Here is a 23,174-nt window from a genome sequence, read left to right on the forward strand (position 1 = left end):
CTTACTGACAGCCAAAGCTAACAGACAATTCTCTATCCTCCTCCTCCTAGACCTGTCCTCTGCCTTCGACACAGTTGACCACTGCCTCCTACTACAGATCCTCTCTTCCTTTGGCGTCAAAGACCTCGCCCTATCCCGGATCTCCTCATACCTTACCAACCGCATATTCAGCATCTCCCACTCCCACACTACCTCCTCATCCCTCAAGGCCCTGTCCAAGAACCCTTAGGGTATGTGTCCACGTTCAGGCTTGCTTCAGGATTTGGTCGATTTTATGCAGGTAAAATCCTGACCAAATCTGCACCTGAGGTCACTGGCAGGTCACCTGCGGTGTTCTTGCGTGTTTTGCTCATTGTAACAACATGCTGCGTTCTGAAAAAACGCGCCGCATGTGCGTTTTCGTGGCTATGCCGCATGCGTTTTTTGCTGCATAGTGGAGACGGGATTTCATTAAATCCCCTCCACTACGCTGTAACATCTGGACGCTGCGTTTTTGACGCTGTGGCAAAACGCAGCGTCAAAAACGCAGCGTTTCCTGAACGTGGAAACATACCCTCACTCTTCTCCATCTATATCCCTCGAATTGGACAACTTAACGTCCCATTGCTTCCGGTACCATCTATATGCCGATGACATTCAGATCTACCTCTCTGGCCCAGATGTCACCTCTCTGCTCTCCAGAATCCCGGAGTGTCTATCAGCCATATCCTCCTTCTTCTCCTCTCGCCTCCTCAAGCTCAATGTGGACAAATCTGAACTCATCATCTTTCCTCCATCTAATAGATCTTACCTAAATCTATCACAATAAATGAAATCACAATTTCCCATCTTGGAAATCCGCTGCCTCGGAGTAGCCCTTGACTCTGCCCTGTCCTTCACACCGCTCATCCAAGCTCTCGCCACCTCCTGTCGCCTCCAGCTGAAAAATATTTCCAGAATCCGTCTTTTCCTCAACCCTCATTGTACTAAAATGCTTGTGCATGCCCTAATTATCTCCCACCTCAACTACTGCAACATCCTCCTCTGTGGCCTGCCTGCTAACTCTCTCACACCTCTCCAGTCCGTCCTTAACTCTACTGGCCGACTAATCTCTCTCCTCGCTACTCCTCCGCTTCTCCCTCTGCAAATCTCTTCACTGGTTCCCAATTCCCTCAGCGTATCCAGTTCACACTACTAACACTGACCAACAAAGCCATCCATTACCTTTATCCTCCGTGTATTTCCAAACTAATCTCTCAATATCTTCCCTCACGTAATCTCTGATCCTCCCAAGACCTCCTCCTTTCCTCCACACTTATTTACTCCTCACCCAATCGCCTCCAAGACTTCTCCCGAATATCCCCCATTCTCTGGAATTCTCTGCCCCAACACATCCGGTTATCCACCACTTTCAGATCCTTCAGACGGAACCTGAAAACCCATCTCTTCAATAAAGCTTACAGCCTGCACTGACCACACGGCCACCTCAATATCATCGCTCTACTGCAACCCCCAACCTACTGTCTTCTTCCCCGTAATCCTGTAGAATGTAAGCCCCTAAGGGCCGGGTCCTCTCCCCTCTGTACCAGCCTGCCATTGTTAATTTACTGTGATATATGCATTTTGATGTAACCCCTCATGTACAGACCATGGTATCAATAGTGCTATATAAATAAATAATAGTCTCCTTTTCTCATGCAGCCATCTATTTTGTGAAGTGCACCAGTTCCTCCTGCAGCAAAACAACCCCACAACATGATGCTGCCACCGCCATGTTTCACAGTGGGGATGGTGTACTTAGGCTTCCAAGCTTCTCCCTTTTTCCTTCAAATGTAACGATGGTCATTATGCCCAAAAAGTTCAATTTTAGTTTCATCAGACTACAGGACGTCTCCAAAAATTAAGGTCTTTGTTCCTGTGTGCATTTGCAAACATTAGTCTTGTTGTTTATGTTTCTTTTGGCGTATTGGCTTCTTCCTGGCAGAGCGGCCTTTCAACCCATGTTGATACAGTACTCGTTTCACTGTGGATATTGGCACAATCTTACCAGCTTCTGCCATCATCTTCACAAGGTCTTTTACTTTTGTCCTTGGGTTGATATGCACATGTCTGACCAAAGCATGTTCATGTCTGGGACACAGAATCCATCTCCTTCCTGAGCGGTATGATTGCTGGACATTCCCATCTTGTTTGTACTTGCCTATAATTGTTTGTACAGATGAACGAGGCACCTTCAGGTATCTTGAAATTGTACCCAAGGATGAGCCAAACTTGTGCAAGTCCAAAATTTTCTTAGTGATATCTTTGAGTCTATGTGTATCATTAAGGGAAAGTCTAAAGTAATCAGCCGTGTGTTTCAGGTGTGCATTAAAATACATCCACAGGTGTGTCTCTAATTAACTCAGATGTTGCAAAAAAAACTAATCAGAAGCTTCCAAACACATGAAATCATCATATGAGCAGTCCAGAATTGTTTAAATCTTAGTGTATGCAAACTTTTGACTTAGCCCATGTGTTCCTGTTTCCATGATTGTTCTCTTGTGTCTACAAGACTGGGGAGTTCCACCACTCCTCTTGGGCTAGCTGCACAAAAGCTGTTCTGTCCTGTATGCACACATGGATTTTTCCTCTCTGAACCCTGTTCACACAGGTAATATACAGATGATCAGGTTTTTAAATACATCAGATAGGGATTGCATACATTAGTTAGGACTGCTCTGATATGGGTATACCGTGAAGATTGGTAGAGCAGCTTAGTATACATTTTTTGCAAAAAACGTATCAACCAAATACCCTGTTATTTACATCTTTTACTAGCACTTGCGGATTACTGCAAACATTTTTTCAAACTGAGTGTTTTTGGTTTTACCATTCTCTTTTGTGTCTTCAGGTTTCTTGGTGGTGTGTGAACATGTTCTTACAGACTTGTTCACTGTGCAAGTAGCCCATGTGTTCCTGTTTCCATGATTGTTCTCTTGTGTCTACAAGACTGGGGAGTTCCACCACTCCTCTTGGGCTAGCTGCACAAAAGCTGTTCTGTCCTGTATGCACACATGGATTTTTCCTCTCTGAACCCTGTTCACACAGGTAATATACAGATGATCAGGTTTTTAAATACATCAGATAGGGATTGCATACATTAGTTAGGACTGCTCTGATATGGGTATACCGTGAAGATTGGTAGAGCAGCTTAGTATACATTTTTTGCAAAAAACGTATCAACCAAATACCCTGTTATTTACATCTTTTACTAGCACTTGCGGATTACTGCAAACATTTTTTCAAACTGAGTGTTTTTGGTTTTACCATTCTCTTTTGTGTCTTCAGGTTTCTTGGTGGTGTGTGAACATGATCATACAGACTTGTTCACTGTGCAAGTAGCCCATGTGTTCCTGTTTCCATGATTGTTCTCTTGTGTCTACAAGACTGGGGAGTTCCACCACTCCTCTTGGGCTAGCTGCACAAAAGCTGTTCTGTCCTGTATGCACACATGGATTTTTCCTCTCTGAACCCTGTTCACACAGGTAATATACAGATGATCAGGTTTTTAAATACATCAGATAGGGATTGCATACATTAGTTAGGACTGCTCTGATATGGGTATACCGTGAAGATTGGTAGAGCAGCTTAGTATACATTTTTTGCAAAAAACGTATCAACCAAATACCCTGTTATTTACATCTTTTACTAGCACTTGCGGATTACTGCAAACATTTTTTCAAACTGAGTGTTTTTGGTTTTACCATTCTCTTTTGTGTCTTCAGGTTTCTTGGTGGTGTGTGAACATGTTCTTACAGACTTGTTCACTGTGCAAGTAGCCCATGTGTTCCTGTTTCCATGATTGTTCTCTTGTGTCTACAAGACTGGGGAGTTCCACCACTCCTCTTGGGCTAGCTGCACAAAAGCTGTTCTGTCCTGTATGCACACATGGATTTTTCCTCTCTGAACCCTGTTCACACAGGTAATATACAGATGATCAGGTTTTTAAATACATCAGATAGGGATTGCATACATTAGTTAGGACTGCTCTGATATGGGTATACCGTGAAGATTGGTAGAGCAGCTTAGTATACATTTTTTGCAAAAAACGTATCAACCAAATACCCTGTTATTTACATCTTTTACTAGCACTTGCGGATTACTGCAAACATTTTTTCAAACTGAGTGTTTTTGGTTTTACCATTCTCTTTTGTGTCTTCAGGTTTCTTGGTGGTGTGTGAACATGTTCTTACAGACTTGTTCACTGTGCAAGTAGCCCATGTGTTCCTGTTTCCATGATTGTTCTCTTGTGTCTACAAGACTGGGGAGTTCCACCACTCCTCTTGGGCTAGCTGCACAAAAGCTGTTCTGTCCTGTATGCACACATGGATTTTTCCTCTCTGAACCCTGTTCACACAGGTAATATACAGATGATCAGGTTTTTAAATACATCAGATAGGGATTGCATACATTAGTTAGGACTGCTCTGATATGGGTATACCGTGAAGATTGGTAGAGCAGCTTAGTATACATTTTTTGCAAAAAACGTATCAACCAAATACCCTGTTATTTACATCTTTTACTAGCACTTGCGGATTACTGCAAACATTTTTTCAAACTGAGTGTTTTTGGTTTTACCATTCTCTTTTGTGTCTTCAGGTTTCTTGGTGGTGTGTGAACATGTTCTTACAGACTTGTTCACTGTGCAAGTAGCCCATGTGTTCCTGTTTCCAAAACTTTTGACTTTGCAGTAATAAAAATGCTTCAAACATTCTCTCTCTAATTATTCTGACATTTGGCAAATATTAATAATTATGGTAATCCTGATTGTCCTAAAACAGGAAAGGTTTATTCTGATCTCACGTCAGATATTGAGAAAAACCTGCAGATGTGTCTTTATATAGTGGATGGAAACTTCTGGTTTCAACTGTAAGTTCACTCATATTACCGCAGCCACACGGAGGCTCAAACAGTAGGTTCTGGTTTATTTCAGGAGAAATTGCATAGCATGTCCCAAAAAATTAACTCTGTTGACCCCATTTTCCTCCAAAAGTCCAAATAACATTATTATCCAATTTTACCAAATGTTCTTGTAATTAGAGGAACAGGACCTGATGTCTGATGGGTTCACAGTTTGGTCAATTTTGATTCACCATGAAAAGCATCTCAAAGCCAAAAGACGGGCGGTTGTGCTGATCCAGGGGACGAAGCGTGAGGAGACCCCAGGTCAGGCTGAAGACTAGATCATCCTCCATACACAATAGAACCTTCACATATAAAGCTTTACCGGTAGAAAGATTCCCGCTTACACATTTGCTTCGATGTTTTCCTTCCTCAGACATATTTCTTTTCTTCTAGATACAGATACATTGTATATTTACGAACATTCTGTAGACGTTGTACAAAGTCCGTAAACTGTTACTTTCTATTTGTACCCAAGAAAAAAGACGATGATTATGTTTTCTGATGCTTCTTATGTATCACATTATGTCGATGTATCTGCCGATTCTCCATCCAGTAGAAGACGACGGGTGAAGTAATTTATCAGATATATCATTCTCCAGAAGCAAATCACAAACTTGGCAAATCACCAGATACTGATGATGGAGGAGACGGGCGGTCACCAGATACTGATGATGGAGGAGACGGGCGGTCACCAGATACTGATGATGGAGGAGACGGGCGGTCACCAGATACTGATGATGGAGGCGACAGGCGGTCACCAGATACTGATGATGGAGGAGACGAGCGGTCACCAGATACTGATGATGGAGGAGACGGGCGGTCACCAGATACTGATGATGGAGGTGACGGGCGGTCACCAGATACTGATGATGGAGGAGACGGGCGGTCACCAGATACTGATGATGGAGGAGACGGGCGGTCACCAGATACTGATGATGGAGGAGACGGGCGGTCACCAGATACTGATGATGGAGGAGACGGGCGGTCACCAGATACTGATGATGGAGGTGACGGGCGGTCACCAGATACTGATGATGGAGGAGACGGGCGGTCACCAGATACTGATGATGGAGGAGACGGGTGGTCACTATATACTGATGATGGAGGAGACGGGCGATCACCAGATACTGATGATGGAGGAGACGGGCCATCACTAACGCCTGCTGTACTTTTCTTCAGTCACTTTGTATCTTGTCAGTTGATTAAAAATAATTATTAACCCTTCTATGCTGGAAGCTTCTTGCTCTGTAGTATTTTCTTTTTATATTACAGCAATCATCATAAAACTGACTTTGTAATTTTATTTGTAGACTAGCTGAAGAGCCCGGCGTTGCCTGGGCATAGTAAATATCTGTGGTTAGTTATAGCACCTCATGTCTCTTATTTTCCCATCATGCCTCTCATTTTCTCCCTTACACCTCTCATTTTCCCAATCACATCTTTCATTTTCCCCCCTCACTTCTCTCATTTTCCTCCTCACTCCTCTCATTCCCCCCTAACACTTGTCATTTCGACCTCACATCTGTCATTTTCCGATCACTCCACTATTTTCCCTCACTCCTCTCATTTTGCACTCACACCTTTTCATTTTCACCTCACACCCCTCATTTTCACCTCAGTATATACCTGTTTGTCATCTCCCTTATATATAGTATACACCTGTATGTCTTCTGTTGTATATTGTATATACCTGTATGTCATCTCCCCTGTAAATAGTATATACCTGCTGTATGTCATCTCCTCCTGTATATTGTATATACCCATGTGTCATCTTCTATATTATATACCTGTATGTCATCTCTTCTGTATATACTATATACCTGTATGTCATCTCCTCCTATATATAGTATATACATGTATGTCATTTCCTGTATATAGTATATACCTATGTCAGCTCCCCTGTATATAGTATATACCTGTGTATCATCTGCTCCTGTATATAGTATATACCTGTGCGTCATCTCCACTGTATATAGTATGTACCGGTGCGTCATCGCCCCTGTATATAGTATGTTCCTGTATGTCATCTCCCCTGTATATAGTATATACCTGTGTCATGTCCTCCTGTATATAGTATATACCTGTGTGTCATGTCCTCCTGTATATAGTATATACATAGTAACATAGTAACATAGTTAGTAAGGCCGAAAAAAGACATTTGTCCATCCAGTTCAGCCTATATTCCATCATAATAAATACCCAGATCTACGTCCTTCTACAGAACCTAATAATTGTATGATACAATATTGTTCTGCTCCAGGAAGACATCCAGGCCTCTCTTGAACCCCTCGACTGAGTTCGCCATCACCACCTCCTCAGGCAAGCAATTCCAGATTCTCACTGCCCTAACAGTAAAGAATCCTCTTCTATGTTGGTGGAAAAACCTTCTCTCCTCCAGACGCAAAGAATGCCCCCTTGTGCCCGTCACCTTCCTTGGTATAAACAGATCCTCAGCGAGATATTTGTATTGTCCCCTTATATACTTATACATGGTTATTAGATCGCCCCTCAGTCGTCTTTTTTCTAGACTAAATAATCCTAATTTCGCTAATCTATCTGGGTATTGTAGTTCTCCAATCCCCTTTATTAATTTTGTTGCCCTCCTTTGTACTCTCTCTAGTTCCATTATATCCTTCCTGAGCACCGGTGCCCAAAACTGGACACAGTACTCCATGTGCGGTCTAACTAGGGATTTGTACAGAGGCAGTATAATGCTCTCATCATGTGTATCCAGACCTCTTTTAATGCACCCCATGATCCTGTTTGCCTTGGCAGCTGCTGCCTGGCACTGGCTGCTCCAGGTAAGTTTATCATTAACTAGGATTCCCAAGTCCTTCTCCCTGTCAGATTTACCCAGTGGTTTCCCGTTCAGTGTGTAATGGTGATATTGATTCCCTCTTCCCATGTGTATAACCTTACATTTATCATTGTTAAACCTCATCTGCCACCTTTCAGCCCAAGTTTCCAACTTATCCAGATCCATCTGTAGCAGAATACTATCTTCTCTTGTATTAACAGCTTTACATAGTTTTATACCTGTGTCATCTCCCCTGTATATAGTATATATGTGTGTCATTTGCTCCCGTATATACCTGTGTCATCTCCTCCTGTATATACCTGTATGTCATCTCCTCCTGTATAGTATATACGTGTGTCATCTCCTCCTGTATAGTATATACCTGTCAGTCATCTCCTCCTGTATACAGTATATACGCGTGTCATCTCCCCTGTATATAGTATATACCTGTATGTCATCTCCTCCTGTATATAGCATATACCTGTAAGTCATCTCCTCCTGTATATAGTATATACCTGGGTGTCATCTCCTCCTGTATATAGTATATACGTGTGTCATCTCCTCCTGTATATAGTATATACGTGTGTCATCTCCTCCTGTATATAGTATGTACCTGTATGTCATCTCCTTCTGTATATAGTATATACCTGTGTCATCTCCTCCTGTATGTAGTATATACCTGTGTGTCATCTCCCCTGTATATGTGTGTCATCTTCCCTGTATATAGTATATACGTGTCATCTCCTCCTGTATTTAGTATATACGTGTGTCATCTGCTCCCGTATATACCTGTGTCATCTCCTCCTGTATATAGTATATACCTGTGTGTCATCTCCTCCTGTATATAATATATACGTGTGTCATCTCCTCCTGTATAGTATGTACCTGTATGTCATCTCCTTCTGTATATAGTATATACCTGTCTCATCTCCTCCTGTATGTAGTATATACCTGTGTGTCATCTCCCCTGTATATATGTGTGTGTCATCTCCCCTGTATATAGTATATACCTGTGTGTCATCTCCTCCTGTATTTAGTATATATCTGTGTCATCTCCTCCTGTATTAAACCGCATTCACACATTTTTTGGTCAGTATTTTTACCTCAGTATTTGTAAGCTAAATTGGCAGCCTGATAAATCCCCAGCCGACAGGAAGCCCTCCCCCCTGGCAGTATATATTAGCTCACACATACACATAATAGACAGGTCATGTGACTGACAGCTGCCGGATTTCCTATATGGTACATTTGTTGCTCTTGTAGTTTGTCTGCTTATTAATCAGATTTTTATTTTTGAAGGATAATACCAGACTTGTGTGTTTTAGGGTGAGTTTCATGTGTCAAGTTGTGTGTGTTGAGGTGCGTGTGGCGACATGCATGTACTGACTTTTGTGAGATGAGTTTTGTTTGGCAACATGCGTGTAGCAACTTTTTGTGTCGAGTTGCATGTGACAGGTTAGTGTAGCAAGTTGTGTGCAAGTTTTGCGCATGGCGAGTTTTGCGCGTGGCAAGTTTTATGTGTGGTGCGTTTTGAGTATGTGCAAGTTTTGTGTGAATCAACTTTTGCATGTGTTGCAACTTTTGTGCATGTGGCAATTTTTCCGCGTGTGGCGAGTTTTCCATGAGGTGAGTTTTGCACGTGTGGCGAGTTTTGCGTGAGCCTAGTTTTGCATGTGGCGAGTTTTGCGCGTGGCGAGTTTTGCGCGGCGACTTGTGTTTAGACTTTTATGTGGCGAGATTGGTGTATGTGTGGTGAAATGTGTGCTAAGGGTGGTATATGTGTTCAAGCACGTGGTAGTGTGTGGCGCCTTTTGTGTGTGTGTTCATATCCCCGTGTGTGGTGAGTATCCCATGTCGAGGCCCCACCTTAGCAACTGTACGGTATATACTCTTTGGCGCCATCGCTCTCACTCTTTAAGTCCCCCTTGTTCACATCTGGCAGCTGTCAATTTGCTTCCAACACTTTTCCTTTCACTTTTTCCCCATTATGTAGATAGGGGCAAAATGGTTTGGTGAATTGGAACGCGCGGGGTTAAAATTTTGCCTCACAACATAGCCTATGATGCTCTCAGGGTCCAGACGTGTGACTGTGCAAAATTTTGTGGCTGTAGCTGCGACGGTGCAGATGCCAATCCCGGACATACATACACTAGCTATTGAACCCGTTCTACGCCTGGGTGGCGAGCATTTATATTGGTATATGGACTCCATCCTGGTATGTGCTGCTCCATCCTGCGTCCCCATCCTGTCATGTGCTGCACCCATTCTGCGTCCCCATCCTGTCATGTGCTGCACCCATCCTGCGTCCCCATCCTGGTAGGTGCTGCGCCCATCCTGAGTCCCCATCCTGTCATGTGCTGCGCCCATCCTGTCATGTGCTGCGCCCATCCTGCGTCCCCATCCTGTCATGTGCTGCGCCCATCCTGCGTCCCCATCCTGTCATGTGCTGCACCCATCCTGCGTCCCCATCCTGGTATGTGCTGCTCCATCCTGCGTCCCCATCCTGTCATGTGCTGCACCCATCCTGCGTCCCCATCCTGTCATGTGCTGCACCCATCCTGCGTCCCCATCCTGTCATGTGCTGCACCCATCCTGCGTCCCCATCCTGTCATGTGCTGCACCCATCCTGGGTCCCCATCCTGTCATGTGCTGCACCCATCCTGCGTCCCCATCCTGTCATGTGCTGCACCCATCCGGGGGCCTGAGCAGGCGGGGACACCGGCGCGCTGTGGGGGTCAGGTGCCGGTATCGCCGCCAGCTCAGGCCCCCCAGCACTTACTATATTCACCTGTCCTGCATTCCACCGCTGGGCGCCGCCATCTTCCCGGTCTACTGGCTGTGACTGTTCAGTCAGAGGGCGGCGCCGGCGCGCATTAAGCGCGTCATCGCGCCATCTGAACTGAAGGTCACAGGCCGAAGACCGGGAAGATGGCGGCGCTCAGCGGTGGAACGCAGGACAGGTGAATATGGCCGATACTCACCCTCCTGGCGGTCCCTGCTTCTCTGTTGGAGATTGCGGTGTGCGTTCAGTGTGAACGCACACCGCGATCTCCCGGGAGCGTCACTCTGTGAGGCCCAGACTGCGCCTGCGCAGTCTATAAAGGCTTCGGACAGAGTGACGCTGCCAGCGTTATATTATAGATATTAAAAGTGAAGTTTTCTGATCCTCGCCATTGTTGTACTGTCTGGGAGATTTAGTTCCACATTAGGACCTCGCCCCGTCCTACTTTGGTAACCAGTCATCATCCATGTGAAGCCGCAGATGCAGAATAACGAAGCCACACGCGCTTGTAGCCATTTCTTTATTCAGTCAATAAAATAGCTTTTTGCTGTTATCGTACGATCGGATTCCGGATTGCGGCCAGTAGCAGTTTTTGCACGGGGTGAATATTACACATGGAGGTGTATAGTCTTACAAAGCCCTTATCCTTTCAGGTCATGATGCAGTGAATGGACGGGGATGGCACAGCGGGAAGTGTAATCAATGATGGCGCCTCACACCCCTCCATCCCCCCCCAAAAAAATGCAGGAGGGAAACCTGAACTTAAGTGCTCCATAAAGGTTCAAGATCAACTCATGGAACAAAATACCTGAGAGAAGGAACAAAAACCAACGCTTCCTACCAGCAGGAATCAGAGTCTCGCGGGGCGTTAGGTGTGTGCAGTCAGGGGGTCAGAACACAGATGATACAACAAGATAAATGGCGATATCATAAAGATTCCACACATTGGTGGAGGTCGGGAGCAGGGGCGGTCTGCCGGCTGTCTGAGGGGCAGGATACGGGACTAGAAAGCAGCTTTCCTTTACATCAGCCATAAGGACGCGTCCACCTCTGAACTCCTTAGTGTCTCCTACTCCAGAGCTGCATTCACAGTTCTGCACCTAAGACCTGATAGTTCTATGTCTGGAAAGAGTCATCTTCACACCAGGCTTCATACAGTGATCGGAAAAGGGAAAAGTAAAGTGTCCGACTCCATCTAGCAAAAGTGTGAATTCAGCTCTGGAGTAAAAGAATCCATGTAACTGCGGTAATACAATGTATGTACAGAAGATTATATCTAATGATACAATACGAGACTCCATCTTTAACTATCCAATGACTTGTCGGATGAGGACACTGTCCGTAGTTTGGCCACACACCCGAGATCACTGGCAGATGCGGAGGAACCATCCGGTGTGAGAGCCCCCCAGTGCTGACAGTGCAGGGTCAGACCTCGGAGATACATTGTAGCAATGCCGCGCTTCTTTACACACTTTCTACAAGTGCGTGAAAGAAGCAGAAATATGAATAAATGCGCCCACGTCAATACTTAAATGGACGTGACACCCTGGTCCTAAGATTTCAGAGGTGCAGCCCCCAAAGTGCGGACTGGGGAAGGTGGCTCAAGAACACCCTCATTATTAATCTTTCCCAGCCATTCAAAAATGTTGAAAAGACAGCAATAGACCAATGTCCTGAACCCGGGGGACTACAATGGCCGATTCTGGGGGTGCAATCGTCATATATTCCACAGCTTCTTATGGGATTTTATAGGATTTCCACAAGTGAAAAAGCCAAATCCAAGAATGAAACAAGGAAAAAAAAAAAAAGAAATGCAAGAGAAATAATGAACGGATCCTTCACAAGCGGGATGGAGATGAGCGAGGAGCATCAGGGTCCGGGCCGGGGGGACGTGCAATCTACATGGCGGTCTCCGGGCGAACGATCGCCTCTCCCCAAACTAAGCTCAGACAGTTTTATTTTTACAGATAAGGAAAATCAATAGACAAGAAACAGAACTCGGAAATACTCTTCAGGCGTCCATTAATGTTCTCTACGGGGTCCGGAGAAATTATTTAAATAATAAAAATAATTAGGGAAAACATATAAACAAATAACTTAAATTAAATTCTTCCATTATTCTACACTTTGTATGGCCATAGAATACATTGTTTGTCCTTCAGGAGACCTATGTAGATGAATGGCGGCTCCTCTACGGGGCCCAAAACCATCATGGTGGTAATCGCTAGACCAAAATCTCTAGATGGGAAATGAATGATCTGGAGAAGAATGAGCCGACGAGAACAAACATCTACGTCATGACTGGTGCATGGAGCGGGGGATGGGCCATGTGACTACAGGTGGAGCGACAGATGATGGGGGTCTTCAGAATCAGACGAGTCCGCGGTATCAGAACATAGTCACAAATCCCCCGGGAAGAAGTGCAGACAGATTTCGGCTTTACCAGAAGCTTCGTCCTTCCAGTCTTCGGCACGGCAAATTAAATACAAAGCAATGCATATTTCTTTAGGTGCCATCACGTGACACATTCTTGCCCCTATAGACGGTCCCGTTAATGTCCGGCCATACTGTCCACTGTGCGTCCAGGGGGTGCATAATACGATTGTAGGAACAGGTTGAAGAACCAGCGCCCATGGCGGAGCCCTGACGGGGGGCTGCGGCACGGTGGGCTGCGGCACGGTGGGCTGCGGCACGGTGGGCAGCTCCGCGCTCCCAGGCAATGTCATTGGCGGGTTTCACTAGCACCGGAAGTCTTTGTCATTGTCTTCTTTACTATTATTATTCCATGGAGCGCTGCTGCCCCCAGACTGGTGAAGACGGCACCTCCAGAATTAACACAAGCAAATACTAAAGAAAAATGGCGTAGGCGGCCAGCGGCTGCTTCCACGGATCCGTCACATTGTTCCTCCTTCAGGGAGAGACTTCTCCGAGTATCTACTTCTCATGATCGCAGTCTGATTCTTTGGGGATCTGAACGGCCATTTCCAGGGCGTTGGCGTCGGTGTGCCCATGTGGTGCCGAGGGCTTTACTGGAGCGTCGCTGGGCATCAAGGGAACCGAGGAAACCTAAGAAGACAGGAGCCAAGACTTCAGTCAGTGGACCTGCAGCATGTAATGAGCCAAAGAAGGTGCCCAGGTTATAGCGGCCGTACATGTACAATACAAGAGATGTCCAGGTAACAGCGGCTGTACATGTACAATACAAGAGATGCCCAGGTAATAGCGGCCATACATGTACAATACAAGAGATGTCCAGGTAACAGCGGCTGTACATGTACAATACAAGAGATGCCCAGGTAATAGCGGCTGTACATGTACAATGATATACAGGAGATGCCCAGGTTATAGCGGCCGTACATGTACAATACAAGAGATGTCCAGGTAACAGCGGCTGTACATGTACAATACAAGAGATGCCCAGGTAATAGCGGCCATACATGTACAATACAAGAGATGTCCAGGTAACAGCGGCTGTACATGTACAATACAAGAGATGCCCAGGTAATAGCGGCTGTACATGTACAATGATATACAGGAGATGCCCAGGTTATAGCGGCCGTACATGTACAATACAAGAGATGCCCAGGTTATAGCAGCCGTACATGTACAATACAGGAGATGCCCAGGTTATAGCGGCCATACATGTACAATACAAGAGATGTCCAGGTAACAGTGGCTGTACATGTACAATACAAGAGATGCCCAGGTAATAGCGGCTGTACATGTACAATGATATACAGGAGATGCCCAGGTTATAGCAGCCGTACATGTACAATACAAGAGATGCCCAGGTTATAGCAGCCGTACATGTACAATACAGGAGATGCCCAGGTTATAGCGGCCGTACATGTACAATACAGGAGACGCCCAGGTTATACCGGCTGTACATGTACAAAACAGGAGACGCCCAGGTTATAGCGGCCGTACATGTACAATACAGGACATGCCCAGGTTATACCGGCTGTACATGTACAATGATATACAGGAGATGCCCAGGTTATAACAGATGTACATATATAATTATATACAGGAGATGCCCAGGTTATACCGGCTGTACATATATAATTATATACAGGAGATGTCCAGGTTATACCGGCTGTACATATATAATTATATACAGGAGATGTCCAGGTTATACCGGCTGTACATATATAATTATATACAGGAGATGTCCAGGTTATACCGGCTGTACATATATAATTATATACAGGAGATGTCCAGGTTATACCGGCTGTACATATATAATTATATACAGGAGATGTCCAGGTTATACCGGCTGTACATATATAATTATATACAGGAGATGTCCAGGTTATACCGGCTGTACATATATAACTATATACAGGAGATACCCAGGTTATACCGGCTGTACATACATAATTATATATAGGAGATGTCCAGGTTATACCGGCTGTACATATATAACTATATACAGGAGATGCCCAGGTTATACCGGCTGTACATACATAATTATATACAGGAGATGCCCAGGTTATACCGGCTGTATATACATAATTATATACAGGAGATGTCCAGGTTATACCGGCTGTACATATATAACTATATACAGGAGATACCCAGGTTATACCGGCTGTACATATAGATGCCCAGGTTATGACCCCAGAAGTGGCTTAAAGTGAAACGCACGTCGGGGTGAAGGGAACATCACACCTACTCCTTCTTTCAGGTTAGCACTCCTCGCTCCCATGCGACATTTTGATTAGACAATGTGAACTGCACAATTAATACTATGTAGGGTTGATCCTGTGGGAGTTGACAGCTGGCGGAGGTTTCTGCTCGTTCCTTCACACCTGTATCCGCCCCATCATGTGGACATTGCTATTTCCGCTCAGGCGTGTAGGAGGCTCTTAATACATAGAGGTGGGATTCTTTACTTGATCCATTTAGATCATTCACTAGATTATTTTATTGTATGGTCTCTTGGCCTTGATCATTTTCTATATTCCACTTATATCTATTGTTTTGGTTACTATTACTATCTACTATATAATTGTCTAAGGGGCACTTCCGTCTTTCTGTCTGTCACGGAAATCCCAAGTCGCTGATTGGTTGCGGCCAGCGACGGGCACGGTCCGGCCCCGAAATGGCCGCTCCCTACTCCCCTGCAGTCAGTGCCCGCTCCATACTCCTCCCCCCCAGTCAGCGCCCGCCGCCCACATAGTGTTGTAGCAGTCCGTTAAACCAACTGCGTTACACCGCGGTATAACACAGTGTAACACAATCTGTTACCGCCGCTATTAACCCTGTGTGACCAACTTTTTACTATTCATGCGGCCTATGCAGCATCAATAGTTAAAAGATCTAACGTTAAAAATAATAAAAAAATCGTGATATACTCACCTTCCGGGGCCTTTCCCGCTCCTCGCGATGCTCCGGGCCATGCATTGCGCTCTTGCGAGACCGCAATGCATTCTTGGGACCGGAACGTCGCAAGGAGCATCGCTGATCCGGGGGCCGACGGAAGGCGAGTATATAACTATTTTTTATTTTAATTTTTTTTAACGGGGATATGGTGCCCACACTGCTACATAGTACTTGGGCTGCGTTATATACTACGTGGCTGCTACATACTACATGGGCTGTGTTATATACTACATGGGCTGTGCTATATACTACGTGGCTGTGCTATATAGTATGTGGCTGTGCTGTATACTACATGAGCAGTGCTATATACTATGTGGCAGTGTTATATATTGCATGGGCTGTGCTATATATTACGTGGGCTGTGCTATATATTACGTGGGCTGTGCTATATATTACGTGGGCTGTGCTATATATTACGTGGGCTGTGCTATATATTACGTGGGCTGTGCTATATATTACGTGGGCTGTGCTATATATTACGTGGGCTGTGCTATATATTACGTGGGCTGTGCTATATATTACGTGGGCTGTGCTATATATTACGTGGGCTGTACTATATATTACGTGGGCTGTACTATATATTACGTGGGCTGTGCTATATACTACGTGGGCTGTGCTATATATTACGTGGGCTGTGTTATATACTACGTGGCTGCTATATACATACATACATATTCTAGAATACCCGATGCGTTAGAATCGGGCCACCATCTAGTATCTAATAATAACATCCCTGAATAGGAGTGGATTGGGGCTCCCTCTACTGGGCATCCTGAGATTACCTGTGGTATGCCTTTATAGTTTTTTTTTATGTATGTGTTTTTTCATATTTTTAAAAAAAATTGTAATTAAAGATTACGCTTTTAAAATTCACTAAATGGGTCTCTGTCACGACTAAGGCTCTTGCCGAAACGTGTCAACCACTTACTGATGTGATTTCTTTTTTAAATGATTTTCAAATAAAAACAAGGATATTTTTATCTCATGGATCCAGCATTACATTTTTTTTTCTATTTTTCCTTTTGAACTTATTCATACACCCAGCCGACGGGTGGCTGTGTTCCTCATCCTCATCCAACTACATATGTACAGCCGGTATAACCTGGGCATCTCCTATATATCATTATATATGTACAGCCGGAATAACCTGGGCATCTCCTGTATATCATTATATATGTACAGCCGGTATAACCTGGGCATCTCCTGTATATAATTATATATGTACAGCCGGAATAACCTGGGCATCTCCTGTATATAATTATATATGTACAGCCGGAATAACCTGGGCATCTCCTGTATATAATTATATATGTACAGCCGGTATAACCTGGGCATCTCCTATATATCATTATATATGTACAGCCGGAATAACCTGGGCATCTCCTGTATATCATTATATATGTACAGCCGGTATAACCTGGGCATCTCCTGTATATAATTATATATGTACAGCCGGAATAACCTGGGCATCTCCTGTATATAATTATATATGTACAGCCGGAATAACCTGGGCATCTCCTGTATATAATTATATATGTACAGCCGGTATAACCTGGGCATCTCCTGTATATAATTATATATGTACAGCCGGAATAACCTGGGCATCTCCTGTATATAATTATATATGTACAGCCGGTATAACCTGGGCATCTCCTGTATATAATTATATATGTACAGCCGGAATAACCTGGGCATCTCCTGTATATAATTATATATGTACAGCCGGTATAACCTGGGCATCTCCTGTATATAATTATATATGTACAGCCGGAATAACCTGGGCATCTCCTGTATATAATTATATATGTACAGCCGGAATAACCTGGGCATCTCCTGTATATAATTATATATGTACAGCCGGTATAACCTGGGCATCTCCTGTATATAATTATATATGTACAGCCGGAATAACCTGGGCATCTCCTGTATATAATTATATATGTACAGCCGGAATAACCTGGGCATCTCCTGTATATAATTATATATGTACAGCCGGTATAACCTGGGCATCTCCTGTATATAATTATATATGTACAGCCGGAATAACCTGGGCATCTCCTGTATATAATTATATATGTACAGCCGGAATAACCTGGGCATCTCCTGTATATAATTATATATGTACAGCCGGTATAACCTGGGCATCTCCTGTATATAATTATATATGTACAGCCGGAATAACCTGGGCATCTCCTGTATATAATTATATATGTACAGCCGGAATAACCTGGGCATCTCCTGTATATAATTATATATGTACAGCCGGTATAACCTGGGCATCTCCTGTATATAATTATATATGTACAGCCGGTATAACCTGGGCATCTCCTGTATATAATTATATATGTACAGCCGGTATAACCTGGGCATCTCCTGTATATAATTATATATGTACAGCCGGTATAACCTGGGCATGTCCTGTATATAATTATATATGTACAGCCGGTATAACCTGGGCATCTCCTATATATCATTATATATGTACAGCCGATATAACCTGGGCATCTCCTGTATATAATTATATATGTACAGCTGGTATAACCTGGGCATGTCCTGTATATAATTATATATGTACAGCTGGTATAACCTGGGCACCTCCTATATATCATTATATATGCACAGCCGGTATAACCTGGGCATCTCCTGTATATAATTATACATGTACAGCTGGTATAACCTGGGCATCTCCTGTATATAATAATACATGTACAGCTGGTATAACCTGGGCATCTCCTGTATATAATTATATATGTACAGCCGGTATAACCTGGGCATCTTCTGTACATAATTTTATGTATAGCTGGTATAAGCTGGTCATCTCCTGTGTGTAATGATATACCAGCTGTACATATATAACTATATACAGCAGATGACCAGGTTATAACAGCTGCACATATATATCAGAAAAAGGGGGCAGACAAAAAACACGCTCATATGTACGTAAACAATTGAATATATCTGCGCCGCGGTGAACACCTGGAACTGCTATTTAGGTTTCAATACACAGAAATGCGCGTCGGGGATGGGGAGCACATCCTGCTGCAGGTGACGCACTCTCTACAGATCATGGTTGAGACCTTTGATTATATTCGGAATTTCCGCTGTAGGTGGATATCATGTGACCGGAGAGAAGTAATATTTTTACTACCTATATCTATAACACACTCGTTATAACAGATTATTGATCCTCTTTTCGTATCCGCCTGCTGCCTGTGAATCTTTATACAACACGGACGGTTCTATATTGCGGCCATTTTCTCCAGCATCCTGCTACCCTGTTGTGTTGTGGTGCCACACTTCCAATAATACAAATACCACGTTTATATTTTGTGTATTTCCAGAAAGGCGTGATTTTAGCATGGTTCCCGCGTACACGTTTATCATTATAAAGGCCTCTGTCCGGTCACTTGTGTAACATTAGACCCATGACTGCAGTTTACCGGCGGCTCGTACTCACGGGATCTCGCTGCGCGCTGCTGCTGCTGCTGCTCTCTGGTTCGGATTGTCCTGGAAGGATCAGCGGCTCCTGGAGGATCCCTCGTCTGTCCAGCACACTGCAGAGGAGACGGCGTTAATGCATGGAGATCGGGTTGTTCCAGCACTTATGGTGCAGATAGGATACTTTCCCCATCAGACCTCGGAGTGTGAAGCTTCTCCAGCTTCAGTATTTGTCCGTGGGCTCACGTGGCCATTATCCTGGCAATCAGCACTGACTGCTGGAGGGAGGGCAGCAGCCTACAGAGGCCACTGATTGTGTGCAGCTCAAGTCTCTCGTACCCCGGCGCAGACATCACCCAGGCGGGGACAACCCCTTTAAGACCTGAATATTTGGGCAGCTGATCGTGGAGGTGCCGGCTACCATCGCCTCAGTATCTCAGCCCTGCAAGCCCCTCTAATCAGCTCAGAATCTGGGGGAAGCCCACCGGAAGTTTTGCAATATTTACATTTTTTATGACACATTTGTTACACTCCATTGTACGGATTCGGTACCTCGGCTGCACCGGACCACACAGCACCTCGCAGCAATTCTTCATCAGGTTCCCGTGGTTATATGGGTTTTGGACACGGTTTTTACCAGTCCAGGATCCTTTAATCTACGTAGAAAAAAAATAGAAAATTGCACATATAATATTTTTTTTCTCTCATTTAGATTATTATTTACAGCGAAAATTCTATTATAAGGCGTTTGAGGCGTTTTCCACATCTCTTGCAGGAGAGGATTTTTTTTTTGGATTTGATCAGTATCAGACTGGTGGGGCGGCCCGACTCCCGCCGCCCGATCCGTCAGCGATTAATTAGATGATATCATACACTTGAGTTGTGGCCGGTGTCATAGCTCAGACCTGTGAATGAGGCAGAGCTGCAATACCAGACACGGCCACTAGGAAATGGACAGCGCGGAGCCTGGAGCCGCTCTCCAGCACATCCTGGTGCTTAAAGGGTTGTTCTCAAGATGTTAAAGCTACACTTTATCTAAGGAATAGGATAGAACTTGTCGATTACTGGGGGTCCGACTGCTGGGATCCCAGCTCTGTATCCCAGAGATTTTGGCTGTGCAGCCCCATCCTGAATCCAGCATGTGCATTCCTATCTCTGCACATTTCATTGACTATGGGACTGCCAAGTACAGCGATCAGTCCTGTAGACAATGAATGGAGCGGAGGCAGAGCATGGGCATCTCTCCTCTATTCAGGACTTGGGTTCATTGCAGGTCCCAGGGGTCAGACACCCAGAAATCAGGAAGTAATGGCAAAGGGGAAAACTTGATTTTTTGGGAATAGTAAATCTGATCAATATTATCCAATCAGGGAGGATATAATAGATGGAGGGTGTGAGATTCGCAGGGTCACAGCGATTTGTAGATTGTCTCCTCATCCCTACAGACGACTTCATTCGGTTTCTCCGTAAATTCTCTGAAACATGTCGGAAATCGTTGGCATTTCACTACCTTTCACCTCCTGACTTTGCACTTTGTGCTTCTCCCGGAGAATGTCGCAGAATATTTATTCTGATGTAACAAAATATTAAAATAAATAAAGAAGGAAAAGTTGCAATAAGAGACTTCTGGCGTCAGACCGGAGGAATATTACCCAGGACAGGAGGGGTTAATGACAACAACTGAGATTTACATAAATAGAAACAAACGTAACAATGAAAAGGAAACAATGTAACCGCTCTGTACTCACATCCTCATTGGTCGTCTGGTTCAGAGACACCAGGAACGTGTGGAATCCAGTTAATCCCACCACGGACCACAGGGTGAAGAAGCAGATGAAGACCTCCAGGACGGTGCACGAAGAGTTAAGGACAGGAAACTGGATACAAAGTTACTCAGTGCAACAAACCCTCAGCTGTGGGGGCAGAGCAGTGGGGTGGTCTCCTGTCCATCAACAGAGAGGACCCTATAGGATCAGCCCCACGTATCCATCCACACAGAACAGGACATTATGTCCCACCACATACATCTATATACCAATAATGGGGGCATCAGTGGGGGTGGGGCGGGGGGCACGCAGTGATAAAGATCAGACGCACACGCCTCACCACCTCTCCGTGACGATGTATGACGGCGTCTCGGATGTAGGATCAGCTCGGAGCATTCATGGTGGATCCCGTGGACCGGCCACAAATGCACAAGGTGGGATAATGGGAGGGGGACTGTGCAAACACAACGAGGAAGAAGCTGGAGATTTAATCCAATTCCCCATGTGCAGACGGACCGGTCATTGCCTCGCTCTGCAGGGTCCGGCGTGCCCCCTCATCCCGCGGACAGACGATCCATACTGTACAATGGAGAATTATTGGGGGGTCTTCATGTAAATGTATCTATACATATTAGAAGAAGACTCTGCTGCTCGGTCCGGAGCAACACAAAGCACAACGTTCCCGTCCCCCCATCTCACTGACGGATAGGTAAAAAAACACATTTTTGTTGAAAAAAAAAAAAATTAGGCAAAAAAAATCAATCCAAATTAAAATAAACGGTATTCAATTTTAGTAACACAAATTATAACACCATAAAAATAGAGAAAAGAAGAAAATATTAAAAATGGAATAAATAATTACAAAATACGGGGGGGACAGGTCTGTATAAAATAAACCATCAATACATCATAATAAGGCATCAGGTATTATTAAATGAAAGCAGAAACGAAGCACTGCACTGATGGGGCATAAAGACGTCCTAAGAAAGGGGCTGCGTGCAAAATATATTGTTCATACACAATCTGATCAGAAAAGAATAATAAATAAAGAACATTTATATCAATTAAAGTCAATTTATAATGAAAAACTGATCAGACTGACTCCGTATATCGCACATCACCCATAACAAATATACATCATTCATTCACAATGTATGGAAAGCAGAAAAGGTGTAAAGTGCCCCGTGGATACTATGACACATATACACTGATGGACAATGCAGAGATAGCAGCACCAGCAGTGACAGCGCCTCCACAAACCCCAACGCGCGTTTCGCACCGCTGCCTCACACCCGGACGTGGTTCGTTTCTTCTTACATTTAATAATACCTGATGCCGTATATTGCATCACTTGGCTAATTATGATGTATTGACCGATCCCCCTCTTATTTGTAGATTATAATTATTTATTAATTGTTTATATTTTCTTCCTTTCTCTATTTTTATGGTGTTACAGTTTATTAGATGTTAATAAAATTGAATATATATTAGTTATTTGGATTGATTTCACCTAATTTTTTTGAACACAATCTTTTGTTGGTTTCTTCGCCGGCTTTTATGCGTTCTTTACTTTGGTAGCTCCTCCTATTTAGGGTCTATACACGGAAGGATATGTCCCCGGACTTTCTTTCAGCGTATTCAGGAAGCCAACTTTTAAAGAATCTGAAATAAAAGTTAGAAAAAAAAAAAAAACAACTTGTTCATAAGCAACAAAGCAAATCAAGGGCAAAACCCAACCACGAGAACAAGACATAGGGTAATGCGCCGAGCTGTGTATCCAAGCCCATCATGTGATACTGTCTGCTGAGCTGTGTACCTAACCTCACCATGTATGATACGGTCTGCTGAGCAATGTACCCAAGCTCAACATGTATAATAAGGTCTGCTGAGCAATGTATCTAAGCTCACACAGCTCAGCAGACCGTATCATACATGGTATCTAATCCTACCCTATGTGATACTGTCTGCTGAGCTGTGTATCTAATCCCACCCTGTGTGATACTGTATGCTGTGTATCTAATCCAACATGTGTGATACGGTCTGCTGTGTATCTAATCCCACAATGTGTGATACTGACTGCTGA

The 23,174-nt window shown here is 44.1% G+C and overlaps 1 protein-coding gene across 1 annotated transcript in view; it reads right to left on the reverse strand.

Annotated features, from left to right (window-relative positions):
- Nucleotides 1-11,008: 11,008 nt before the first annotated feature.
- ZDHHC9 (zinc finger DHHC-type palmitoyltransferase 9) overlaps nucleotides 11,009-23,174 on the reverse strand; it is a 69,036-nt gene continuing 56,870 nt past the window's right edge. Inside the window, exons 6-10 of the mRNA XM_069746093.1 lie at nucleotides 22,705-22,753; nucleotides 21,074-21,176; nucleotides 19,878-19,981; nucleotides 19,345-19,441; nucleotides 11,009-13,568 (exon numbers count right to left, since the gene is read on the reverse strand). Of these exons, the coding sequence (XP_069602194.1) occupies nucleotides 13,437-13,568; nucleotides 19,345-19,441; nucleotides 19,878-19,981; nucleotides 21,074-21,176; nucleotides 22,705-22,753 (485 nt within the window). The 3' untranslated portion in view covers nucleotides 11,009-13,436. The remainder of the gene's footprint in view (nucleotides 13,569-19,344; nucleotides 19,442-19,877; nucleotides 19,982-21,073; nucleotides 21,177-22,704; nucleotides 22,754-23,174) is intronic.

The sequence above is a fragment of the Ranitomeya imitator genome, chromosome 2 (genome assembly GCF_032444005.1).
Source record: "Ranitomeya imitator isolate aRanImi1 chromosome 2, aRanImi1.pri, whole genome shotgun sequence".
Classification (NCBI taxonomy): domain Eukaryota; kingdom Metazoa; phylum Chordata; class Amphibia; order Anura; family Dendrobatidae; genus Ranitomeya; species Ranitomeya imitator.